Source organism: Sciurus carolinensis, chromosome 13 (genome assembly GCF_902686445.1).
Source record: "Sciurus carolinensis chromosome 13, mSciCar1.2, whole genome shotgun sequence".
In the NCBI taxonomy this organism is placed as follows: Eukaryota; Metazoa; Chordata; class Mammalia; order Rodentia; family Sciuridae; genus Sciurus; species Sciurus carolinensis.
The window spans coordinates 27,864,609-27,877,688 of NC_062225.1; the positions used below are offsets into that span (position 1 = coordinate 27,864,609).

At 36.1% G+C, this 13,080-nt stretch overlaps 1 protein-coding gene across 1 annotated transcript; it reads left to right on the plus strand.

Annotated features, from left to right (window-relative positions):
• Positions 1-1,649: 1,649 nt before the first annotated feature.
• On the plus strand, positions 1,650-9,579 carry Mrpl19 (mitochondrial ribosomal protein L19). The gene is made up of 6 exons (XM_047523533.1): positions 1,650-1,784; positions 1,938-2,055; positions 4,906-5,024; positions 5,235-5,369; positions 8,750-8,931; positions 9,066-9,579. The coding sequence occupies exons 1-6, from the start codon at positions 1,682-1,684 to the stop codon at positions 9,285-9,287; spliced, it is 879 nt and encodes a 292-aa protein (XP_047379489.1). The 5' UTR covers positions 1,650-1,681; the 3' UTR covers positions 9,288-9,579.
• The last annotated feature ends 3,501 nt before the right edge of the window (positions 9,580-13,080 follow it).

The following is a 13,080-nucleotide window of genomic DNA, read 5'->3' on the forward strand; positions in this document are numbered from 1 at the left end:
TCTGCCTCATCCATAGGACTAGTCCTAGCAAGGGTGAAATTCAAGTTGTTCTGAGTAAGTAAATATAGAAAAATCCTCACAACCATTCGTCCCGATTATCTTTGTCTCTTCTCCCTTTTACTCTTCCTTAAAGGTCTGACATCTTTTATGGGGTGGGGGCATTGGAAAAATAGAAAAAATTTAGCCAATCTGAAATTTTTGTATGATTCCTTGTTATTTTTAGGATATGTTCTTGTTCTAATTAACAAAGTTGTAGTTTAAATAGAAGATCCTGTCTTTCCTCACAGTACCTTGAATTCTGTCCTTAAAACATGGTGTTCTTTCTCAAGATCATGTATCAGCTCATGGTGTTTAGGACGGCAAACTAGAGAATGTGGGGCAGGCAGCAAAGATTAGATGCTTTTTGAGAATTTCATTTTTATGTTTTCTGTTGAGAAAACTGTGGAAGGCTTTAAACTGGGGAAAAACAAAACAGAGGTATGCATATCTGAGTTATCTTTTTTGGTTGCTGTGAGGAGAATTACTAGAGTTAATGAGAGACCAGACAACCAATGAAAAAGTAGTTGTTACTTGCAGTGATCCTGAAGATAAAGTCTGGTAACATGTATTAGAGATATGGTTGGGAAGATGAGAAAGTATAACAATTCTTGAGATATTTAATGGTGCCCAGCATAGTTTTAGTATATTTACCATAGAGAGACAGGGAAGAACTAAGACAGGAAGGACTGAGATTTTTGACTGGAGCAACAAAATGAATGCTGAAGTCAATACTGGGAAGTAAGTTTGAAGATGATTATGATGAATTCAGTGTGGACATGTTGAATTTGAGGTAGCTTTGGGACACTAATTCAGTGAAATGACTAATAATTACATCAGTTTACATGCTTAATCCTTCCAGAAGAAACACAAATTTCTTTTTTTCTTTCTTTCTTTTTCTTCTTCTTCTTTTCTTTTTTCTTTCTTTCTTTTTTTTTTTTTTTTTGGTGCAGAGTCTGTGCAAGCAAAGCACTTACTCAACCACTGAGCTGTACTCCCAGACTCTCAAATTCTCTAACAAGACTTAAGACTTAAAATTTACACTTTTTAGCTGTATCTTTCCCAGTTGCCCAGTCCAAACTCAAACTTAGTTCCTTAAAAGGGTAATGCTGTCTGTAATCTCAGGGACTTTGGGCAAGCTGCTTTTCAGGAAATATTTTATTCTCTTTGCATTCACAGAGGGCCAGGTAGGTGCTAAGTTGTAGGACAGAATGGTAACAAATGACAATTTTAGCTCTTCTCTTGTGGAACTTGTAACAGAAAAGTCAAATACTAATCTAATAATTACACAAGTAAGGACAAATTGCAAACGAGATTAGAGCAACTAATAAAAGGTACCCAGTAGGAATCAGAGTCTATTTGGGGGGCGTTTAATATAGGGAAGACTTGCCTAAGAAAGTGAAAATTCAGAGGGAAAGAAAAGAGTTTTCTGGGCTAGAATAACAACACTCCTGTGGGGATATGTATCTTGGTGTCATGGAGAACTTGGGAAAAGAATACACTTTTCCTTATCTAGCAAGGAAGAGTTGGGTAAGAAGAGACTCTTGCCTGTTTTGTCCCACAACGGTAACCATCTGGCTGCATATGGCTACGGCCTCATCGCACTGGTTTCTGGGAGTTGTAGTTTCGACCTGAGCGAGGCGGCATGGCGGCTTCCATCGTAGGGGGTTGTGGGGCTGCCATGGCCTTGGCACAGAGCTTCCGAGCCACCAGGGCGCTGTTCCCTGCACCTGCCTCTGTTGCCTGCGGTAAGTGGAGCAGGACTTGAGTCCTGAGGGTCGCGAGGGCCATGCTGGGGGGAGGTGTGCAGGGGCGACTTGGTTGTTTGTCTGCGGGTTGGAAAAGAATGCCGGGCTCTGCCTATCTATGGACACAATATCTTTTTACGTCTGCTTCACTAGGGATCCGCGCGGGGCCCGGCAGGCAGCAGAGCACTGGGCCTTCCCAGCCTGGCGAGTTCCGGCCGCCGCCGAAACCCGTCATCGTGGACAAGCGCCGACCCCCGGAGCAGGAAAGGAGGTGAGGCCACCCTGCGCGGGAGGCGGATTCCCTTTGGAGGTCTTGCTGGCCAACCCCGCCCGGAACTCCCATTGCACGTGCGTGTGTGCAGCCTGCCTGGGTCCGTCTACCTAGAGTGCGCCCAGCTCAGTTCCGACTTCATCGCTTCTCCCCAAGCCAGCATGAACTTTTTTTTCCTTAAGTAAAATTCTGGTTCACTTAAATCGACATGTAACCTTGGAGGTACATGTAAATTTAAAAGTAATATTTATAGAAAGTGTTTCTGCGGTGTGAAATCCTTTTTAAAAGCCTCCTTTTTAGGAGGAAAAACTTGGTGTTACTAGAGGCTTTCTGAAGGGGCTGTATGTTGTTTAGATTATCTCTTGGATTTATTTTTTAAAAACAGTTAAAATATTCTGTAGTTCTAAATTGAAATAAACTTGGATTTAGGGAACTTGGCAATTCAGAAAAAGATTTTCTTATAATTTTTTTTTTTTTTTTGAAACGTGAAAAAAGGAATTTCTTAGTGGGCCAGTACTTAATAAAATTCATCTAAGGATGTAAACTATATACTTGGAGCAATTTGGTGAAATTTAGTGAATTTGAAGTTGTGTATAACTTTCTACCTAGAAGGCACACAATTTAAAAATACTCTTAACACATATGTACAAGAAAACATGTACAAGAATGAACATGACATTACTGTAACAGACTAAAAATCAGAGGTGGCCTAGATATCCATCAGAAGGTGAATAGGCAAATATAATCATTCATTGGAACTGGAATATTGCATAGTAGTGAAAAATTGGATGAACAAGAGCAAACAACACATAGATTAATTCTACATTATTTTTTATTTCTACATTTATTTTTACATAATTTCTACATTTATTTTTACATAAATCAAACATGATTTATGTAAAAAGCAACCTTTAGAATAATTGATATAGCATAGTACCATTTTTATAAAGTTTAAAACCATGTTAAACATTAATATATATTGCCCAGGCATACATGCATATGTAAAGTATTAAGAAATGTGAAGGGGACTTACTTAATCAAACCTAATGGAATAGTAGCGTGAGCTGATATTATTAAGATGTGCCTCCTAATGTGACAGAACAAGACACTGCCATAATTTCCTTGTAATATTCTTACCAAAAATGCTTAACCTCAGTCTAGGCATGTGAAGAAAAAAATCCAGGATCCATTGATGGTCTATAATATAGCCGACCTTGACTCTTTTTCTCTCTTTTTAAAAATACCCCCGCCCCCCAGGCCTTGCAAATGCTAGGCAAGGGCTTTACCAACTGAGCTACATCCCCATCCTGGCTTTGACTTTTCAAAAGAGTCAATGTTAACAGAAATACAAAGCTGGGGAATACCAGTTTGAGACTAACAGCCACATATAATGTGTAAAGCTTGATTATATTTTGAATTAGGCAACAAACAAATATAAAAGTTCTTTCCATGATAATTAAATACATTTGAGTATAAACTATATATTAGAATACATTATTGAATTAATGCTAATTTTCTTAGGTGTCCTAAAAGTATTCTGATAATGTGGAGTAAGTCCTTGACCTTCTCAATTATTGAGAACAATATGCTGCTATTTGATATTTTCAAATGTTTAGGAAAAAATATGCACATGTAAAGCAAGTATAGCAACATTTTAGCAGTTGGTAAAGGTACATGAAGAATTTACAGTGTATTATATCAACTCTGGTTGGTTTGAGAATTTTCAGTTGAAAATTGAAAAAAATGAAAAAATTTATGGGAATAATAACCAAATTTACAATAGTAGAGTAGGAGGGATGCTCAGGAGCTTTAACTGCATTGATAATTTATTTGTTAAGATGGGTAAATATTAACTTTAATGTCATTTATGCCTTTTCTATATGTGAAATATTTCAAAACAAGTTTGAAATCAGTTAAGAAAATAGGAATATTATTTTTAAAGTCAGTTTTAATTGGTGTTTTATATGTTTATATTTTTCAACATAATTTATTGTTACAACTTAATGTGAGGCTTCTGGTTATGGACATAGGCTTTGGAGATTGACAGACATGTTTACATTTAAATATTGACTTGATAAATTTGTAATTAATATAATAATGGATCAGTTACTTACCTTATTCAAGTTTCAGTGTCTTCATCTTTAAAAAAGAATTGATGACACTAAACCCATCTAGTGGCTAAAAAGATTAATTTATGCTACCGTGTTCGTCAGCTTTCTGTTGCTGTGACAAAACACCTGAGATAATTAATTTAAGGAAGAAAAGATTTATTTTGGCTCGTGGTTTCAGAAGTTTCAGTCCACTGTTGCTTGGATGTGTCCTTGTTGCTTTCAGCCTGTAGCACAGTACTTCATGGAAGGATTGTGTGGCAAAAAAATACCCTGCTTATTTCATGGTAGCTGGGAAGCAAAAGGAGAGAGAAGTCAGGGCCAGGGTCCAAAATAACCCTTAGAGACATGCCTCCACTGACCTGACTTCCTTCTATTCGGCCTCACCTAAAGACTCCACTACTTCCTGAAAGCACCAACCAAACCTTTAGCATATGAGCCTTTGGGGGTTACAGTTAACAAGTTAACATCCAAACTATATCAGCTACTTAGATGTTTTATAAAACTTTTTAACAAAATTCTGGGTGAGTATTCAGGAATTGTTAGCTATTTTTATGAGCATTAACAGTTTTAGAAACCACAGTTTTAGAAAATAATATTGCCTTCCTAATTTAGGGAGTGAAAAATAAAATATGTTGATACCATATCCTTCCATTTCTTTATAAAGCAACAGTATTTTTTCTTCTAGTCTTGTAAGTTTGCTTTTGATTTATGATTTTTTTTTAATTTATATTTTTCACAGGTTCTTGAGTCCTGAATTCATTCCCCCAAGGGGAAGAACAAATCCTCTGAAATTTCAAATAGAAAGAAGAGATATGTTAGAAAGGAGGAAAGTACTCCACATTCCAGAGTTCTATGTTGGTCAGTAAGTGCTGGATGCCTTTATTCTCAGTAGTCGGAAGGTTAGTTTTCCTTAGTGCAAAGAACACTATTCTTCACATAACGGGGTTTTGCCCTTAGGAGGTACTTATTCCTAATGTTTTATTAAAATGTTTAGGAAGGTAACTTACCTAGAACTGTTATTTGTTTCTGCATCTCATATGCAAGTTCACTGCTCTTTTGAATTGGTAGGAAGCATACTACGTGTTACCACAGCTGACCCATATGCCAGTGGAAAAATCAGCCAGTTTCTGGGGATTTGCATCCAGAGATCAGGAAAAGGACTTGGGGCTACTTTTATTCTTAGGAATACTATTGAAGGACAAGGTAAGCTGAATTTTATTATTTTAATTGTCTAGAAAATGTAAGGATTCCTTTTTACTTTCTGCTTCCTGGAATAAGACATCTGAAATTTAAAAGTGAATTGGTGGGGGTTGGGGGTGAGGGGCATGAGGAAAGATAAGGAACTCTGGCCTTAGAATGGATCAGGGATTGTGAATTGTGGTTACAGCCTACATACATTTGGTGTTCTGCTTTTTCTTGACGCTTCCTTTATAATAGGGACAACAGCCATTGGAAGTGTACTCACTATAGCAACATGAGGGGAGGAAACAAGTGACTATAAAGCAGTGTAGTGATATTCCTTTTAGGAGCAAATAACCTATGAGAACATGAAAACAGACATAACAGTGTTCTTATGAATTACTTGGTCCCAAAATGAATGTTCTCATTTTGCTTTACATTATGACAGAAAACAGTCACCACAATTATTACCGTTTTATAAACCTTGAAGGCATTTAAAGTAGGCAAAATTGTGTTGTATACTATGCCTAATAAGGTAGAAAAACACATAAAATTCTAGGAAGATTATGAATTTAAATGGCAGGACAAGTAAAGTTTTTGTACTTAAAAGTGCCAGTGGTGAAGTATTATTTTCAGAGAAGCTGATAACATGAGAGGGTTGCTATCTTGTTTATTCTTTAATGACTGGTGGGGTTTTACACATAGGAATTCAGCAGGACTTGATGGATTACAGATACTGGTACCTTCCATCAAGTCATGTTCCTGAAATGTTTTTTGATTTTGTTTTTTTGTTTTTGTTTTTGTTTTTTTGTTTTGTTTTGTTTTTGGTATTGGGGACTGAACTCAGGGGTACTTTATCACTGAGCTACATCAGCAGCCCTTTTCAGTTTTTATTTTGAGACAGAGTCTCACTAAGTTGCTTGGGGCCTTGTTAAATTGCTGAGGCTGTCCCTCCAACTTGCAGTTGATTCTCCCATCTCAACCTTCTGTTGTTCACCCCACACCTAGCTTAAAGTCTCGTAATAGAAATAAACATAAGTGTGAGCCGACAGAAGGGTTTGATTTTCTTCTCGAAGATTAAAATGTTAGTAGTTTTTTTTCCTCACAGTGTTCTAGTTAACCAACCAGTTGTTGAGATACTGTACATGAAATATTGGACATTGAGCACTCAAAAAGTATTAGCTCCCTCTTGCCATTCTCTAAAACATGTCTGACTATTGTAATCAGCCTTGACCTTTCCCATCAATGCTCCCTGAGGTAGTAGTTCCTTCTAGCCGGTGGCTTTATGTACCATCCCCTAATTCCCACACTGGTATCTCCATTACTGATCCTTTTTAGTTCTGGATGTGCACATGCAGCTGCCTCTTCAGCTCTCCATCTGAATGTCTTGTGTGCATAAATCTGTTTGAATACAGAGCTCCTTATTTCCCTTTGGAGTGTTCCTCTTGCACTCTTTTCTCTTTCTGTAAATGGTACCACTGCCCACACATTTACTTAAACCAAAACCTAGGTGCTATTTTTATTCTCTTTTACATATTCAGTCAGTAAGTTTTCTTGACTCAGTCTCCAAAATATATATCATCATTTTGTCCGTTTCTCCCTCTTCATTGCAACCACAGTTATCCATGTCACCATCATTTCCTGACTGCAGTTGTGCAGTCTCTAGTTTACATTCCTGGTTATCTTAACCTGTTTGTGCTGCTATAACAAAATGCCCAGACTGTGTAATTTACAAAGAACAGAAATTTATTTCTCACGGATCTGGAGACTGGGAAATCCAAGATCAGAATACTGGCAGGTTCTGGATTAGGAAGGCCCCATTCCCTGGCTTCCAAGGTGGCACCGTGTTGATGTATCTCCGGAGTAGACAAATGTTGGGTCCTTACCTCGTAAAAGGTAAAAGAGTAAAATAGGCCTAAGTTAGTTCCATCCAGCCCATTTATAAGGTACTATTACAAAAGGCCCCACTTCTTAATACCACTCAAGATTTTCAACAAGAATTTTTGAGGGACCTACAGTACTTTGCTTACCAAGTTATTTGCTCCAGCCAAATGGGCCCTTCCCTGTTTTTACCAACATGACAAGTTTTTAAAACCCTAGGACTTTTGTATTTTGTTCTTTTTGCCTGGAGCCTTCTTAGACCTTTATACCATCAATTCAAATTCATCTTCTCAGAGAGGCTTTTCCTGATTGCTTTTTTAAAAGTTGTCCCTCCTAGTCACAGTTCATCACCCTGTCTTGTCTTCGTTGCATGAAATTACCTTATTGGCTTGTTTCTTTATTTTTCATCACCCTCTAGTGTGTAAACTTTATGAGAGAAGAAGGATCTTTCCTGTTTGATTTGCTATAGTGCAGCTTCTAGATATTGACTGGAACAGAAATGGTGTACAGTAAATATTGGATTGAATCCTGATGCTAATGTTGATTGTATATAATAGGATTCGTATTTCTTTTGGAATTATTTCAGAAAATATTAGTGTTTGTTAATACAGATGGCATAATTAAATGATTATTTGTGGTTAACTTGACATACTCAAAGCTGTTCCTAGCTTGTTTCACTGGAAGACTCCAGTGTGTTAAAAAATGTAGATCATTTGCATAAAACAGAGCTTATCTTTTTTGGATTTGATGTTTGTCATTGGTTTTACAAAGTATCTTGTATTTTCTACATAATATAGTAAAATGTAGAACAATTGCAGTGCATCAATAAAATATGCAAATTTTCTGATTAAAGAAAAAGTCCATCCTTAAGAGAGGCTTCTAAACCAAACTTAAAATTTACTCTTTAAGATCAGTAATGTTACTACTCTTGATATTGATTATTAATTTTTAATCAGATAGTTGGTAAATGAACATGACAGAGATCGCATTTACTCAGACTTTCTATAAATTAATGCATGTTATCAGAAGTGAGCAGATTTGTGACAACATATTTATAGAAAATTTTTTTCTTTAGATTTTAGTATTCTCATTCAGGTTTTCTCATTTTTTTCTATGTTCTTTCTATCTCACTTTTTATTTAAATGGATTTTAGTTAATTTCTTTTTTTTTGGTACTAGGGACTGAACCCAGGGGTGGGCATTTAACTGCCAAGTCACACGTATCTGTAGCCTGTTTTTATTTTTTATTTTGAGACAGGGTCTCACTAAATAGTTTAGGACCTCCCTAAGTTGCTGAGGATGGCCTCGAATTTGTGATCCTCTTGCCCCAGCCTCCTGTGTCACTGGGATTATAGGCATTCTCCCCATACCCAGCCTCAATATTCTTCATTTTAAAAATTATAAATCTATGTCACATTTCCTACATGCAAAACCTTGTGCTAGTTCCTTATGAAATAGCTTTTACTGTAGTGTGCAGCATTTGCAGGAATCATGATTTAGATTCTAAGAATATTTTCTTTTTAGGTGTTGAGATTTGTTTTGAACTGTATAATCCTCGAATCCATGAGATCCAAGTGATCAAATTAGAGAAACGGCTGGATGATAGTTTGCTTTACTTACGAGATGCCCTTCCTGAATACAGCACTTTTGATATGAATATGAAGCCAGTAACACCAGAGTCTAGCAAAGAAATTCCTGTTAATACGGTATGTGGTGTACATTTGGAACTTTAAGTAAAATAAGAAAGAATAAAATAAGAATCATCTTAATGAAAACTTTGAAGAATTTTTATGTATGTATTAGTCTAATTCTTTTTTTTTTTTTTCCTTATCTTACTTAGATGAAAGTAAAAATGAAGCCTAAGCCTTGGTCCAAACGCTGGGAACGTCCAAATTTTAATATTAAAGGAATCAGATTTGATCTTTGTTTAACTGAAGAACAAATGAAAGAAGCTCAGAAGTGGAGTCAACCATGGCTTGAGTTTGATATGATGAGGGAATATGATACTTCAAAAATCGAAGCTACAATATGGAAAGAAATTGAAGCATCAGAAAAGTCCTGATTCTGAGAAAGCATTTGGTTACTTGCTAAAGATGTATTGGTTGTCAGAGGATTTATTTTAAATCCAATTTAATTTCATTTATAATAAATAGTCATTAAATTAACTAAGCATTTATTATTTTATTAGTACTTTAAAAAATAAAATTTGCACACCAGTTTATTACTCTAAAAAGAGAAAGGTATTTGTAAAATGACCCTTTGTAATGTAAATGTTCCTTTCTTTACTGGAAACAAAGCTACATTAGAAGTCAAGAGCAGTACCAGAATGTTCTTTAGTTAGCATGGAAGGGCAAGGGGAGTGGGTGTTTTTTTGTTTTTTTTTTTAATAGTGAAGTAAATCATTAATACAGAATATTGTATGATTTAAGGAATAATAAAATGAACATTCATGTACCTACCATTGAGTTAAGATATAGAACATTTAGTAACACCTATGAAAATTAAGACACAGGACATTTACTAAGAAACCTCCTGTTTTGTGTGCAGTCGTAGCCCACCTTCACTCAGGTGTACACACCATCCTGACTTGGTTAATTATTCCCTTGCATTTCTTTGAGTTTATTGCCTACATATATACTCCTAAACAAAATAGTTTTGAAAAACCTGTTAGCAGGATTTTATGTAGGCAATATTATGTAATATTGCCATTGTTACAAAATTAAGGATTCAAGGAGAACATGACATTCTTTGTGTTGTAGTCTGGCTTCAGCTTCCCTGAGAGTTTACAAAAGCTACTTTGAAGAAGTTCATGGCTAAGGTTATAACTGGGTTTTGCTAACCAAAAGACTTAACCTCAGGACATTTTGCGGGATTATAGTGTGGCCTGGGCAATTGATATCCAGAAGAAATATGGTCAGAAGCAGCAAACCATATTTTTTGATTATCAGTGTCATGATGAATCAAACTCCAGCTCTTAGTCATACATCGAAACAATACTTATGTGGGCTGACAAGTGTGTTTACTTCCATGTGAGCTGAGTATGGGTTGGAAAACTTTACTGTAGGTATTGCATATGGTAAAGACTAGCCTGTACGTAATACAATACAGTACTAACCTGGGTCTTGAAGGCAATCCTGCACCTGTCAGTTGAATCATGCTCAGATCTGCTCTTTAGTGCCCAGCTGTATTGGGCCTTTGGTATATTGAACTGTTTTTGTCTACTAACTCATTTTGATGAAGCATATTCTTTCGTAGGTTCTAAAGAATCTGTGGACATAAAATTTTTAAGACCTTGTGTGTCTATATTTTTTTGTTACTTTGTAGAATTTTGTTTGATTGATTGATTGCAACACTGAGTATTGAACCCAGTGCCTTTGTACATGCTAAGCAAGCACTCTACCACAGAGCTACACCCCCAGCCTTTTTTATTTTTCAGAACCGAATCTTGCTGGGTTGCCTAAACTGGTCACAAACTTGCGACCCTTCTGCCTTTGCCTTCTGTGTAGCTGGGATTACAGGTGTGCATCCTGTGCCTGGCTAGCATTTTAGATGGGAAATAATTTTCCTTCAGGATTTTGAAGGTACTGCCCCACTGTCCTGTTACCAGTGCTGTTGAGAAATACAAAGCCATTTTGATTTCTGCTCTGTGCATATGACTTGAAAGCTTGTTATACTTTTGGGGTATAAAAGTCTAATTTTCACTGCTTTGTTCATACATCGCTTTCCTAATTTCTTTTAGTTTTTTGTCATGTTATCATTTTCCTCTGAGAATATTTAAGATGAATGTTTAAAGTCTGTCCAGTAAGCTCAATGTCTGTTTCTTCAGGGATGGTTTCCACTTATTTTGTTCATTTGAACAGATCATACCTTCCTTTCATCTTTACATGCCATGTGATTTTTGTTGTTGTTGAAGACTGGGCATTTGAACATATAATGTGGTTACTCTGGAAATCAGATATTTCCTCTTCCCTAGGGTTGACTTTGTTTTCACTATTGAAGGCTATAGTAGTCTTTTTATTTTAGTCTATTTGATTAGTTAGTGATATTTTCAAACATTTTTCCCCCAAAGATTATATTCCTTGCTGTATGTTTTCATTGAAAAGTCTGTTCCTTAGCTTGTTGACAGCATCTTGACAGTGTGACCAGGGACTACAGCTGCTAACTTTATGACCACTGTCACACCAAGGAGGGAAGAGGGAATGGCAAGCCGAAAAATGTCATCATGAGTTCCTGTCATTTTAAAGTTGCTTTTTTCTTAATTTTTTAAAAACTTTTTTAGACCTCTAACAAAATTATGGCTGTTCCTGCTTGTTTTTCAATGTTTCTATAGGAGGACAAGAAATTGGATTTGCCTGTTCCACTATTTTGCTCAAGTGTGTGGCTTATAAATTATTCTTCAGTATTATTATGGGACAGTTATAACCTAAAAAGTAATAACTCCCTGAGTCTTTTGTACAAATTAAAGAATTCAAAAGGTTAGGGGTCTCTTCTATTAGAAGGATGAGAAAAACAATACATAGTCATCACCTGGTATCCACACCTACTACAGTGTAAATGCTATGAAAATAATTGTTATGTCATATTTAGGGAATAATGCAAGGAAAAACAAGTGTACATGTTTAAAACAGATGCTCGCTTATTTATATTTTTACTTATGGCACTGGGGATTGAATTCAGGGTGCTATGAGAAGACCCCAAGCTCTTTTTAAAACGCTTTAAAAATTTTGTTCTTTTTAGATATATGTGACGGTGGAGTGTATTTTGACATATTATACATACATGGAGTATAACTTTCCATTCTTGAGGTACATGATGTGGAGTTATACTGGTCATGTGTTCATACACGAACATAGGAAAGTTATGTCAGATTCATTCTGTCTTTCCTATTCTCATCCCCTTCCCTTCCCTTCATTCCTCTTTGTTTAATCCAATGATTAAATTTAAATTAAATTTAATCAATTATTAAATTAAATTTTCCCTCCCCCCACCCCCCCTTATTGTGTGTTAGCATACACGTATCAGAACATTTGGCCTTTGGTTTTTTGGGGTTGGCTTATTTCACTAGCATGATAATCTCCACTTTTATCCATTTACCATATACTGATTTTAAGTTCTTTGGGTATATACCAAGGAGTGGGATAACTGGGTCAAATGTGGTTCTATTCCAAGTTTTCTGAGGAATCTCCATACTGCTTTCCAGAGTGGTTGCACCAATTTGCAGTCCCACCAACAATGTATGAGTGTACCTTTTCCCCCACATCCTCACTAAAATTTATTGTAACTTGTATTCTTGATAATTGCCATTCTGATTGGAGTAAGATGGAATCTCTGTAGTTTTACTTTGCATTTCTCTAATTGCTAGAGATATTGAACATTTTTTCATATATTGATCGTTTGTATTCTGTGAAGTGCCTGTTCAGTTTCTTTGCCTATTTATTGATTAGGTTATTCGGTTTTTTGGTGTTAAATTTTTTGAGTTCTTTATATATCCTGGAAATTAATGTTCTATTAGATGCAGGTGGAAGAGATATTCTCCCATTCTGTAGGCTCTCTTCACATTCTTGATTGCTTCCTTTGCTGTGAAGATTTTCAGTTTGAATTCATCCTGTTTATTGACTCTTGATTTTACTTCTTGTGCTTTAGGAATCTTGTTGAGGAAGTCAGTTCCTAAGCTGACACGATGGAAAGTTGGGCCTTCATTTTTTAGTGGTTGCAGGGTCTATGGTCTAATGCCTAGGGCCTTGATCCACTTGAGTTTTGTGCATCGGGGTTTAATTTCATTCTGCTACATATGGATTTACAGTTTTCTCAGTACCTTTGTCTAATATGAGATAACTATATTTATGTGGGTTTGT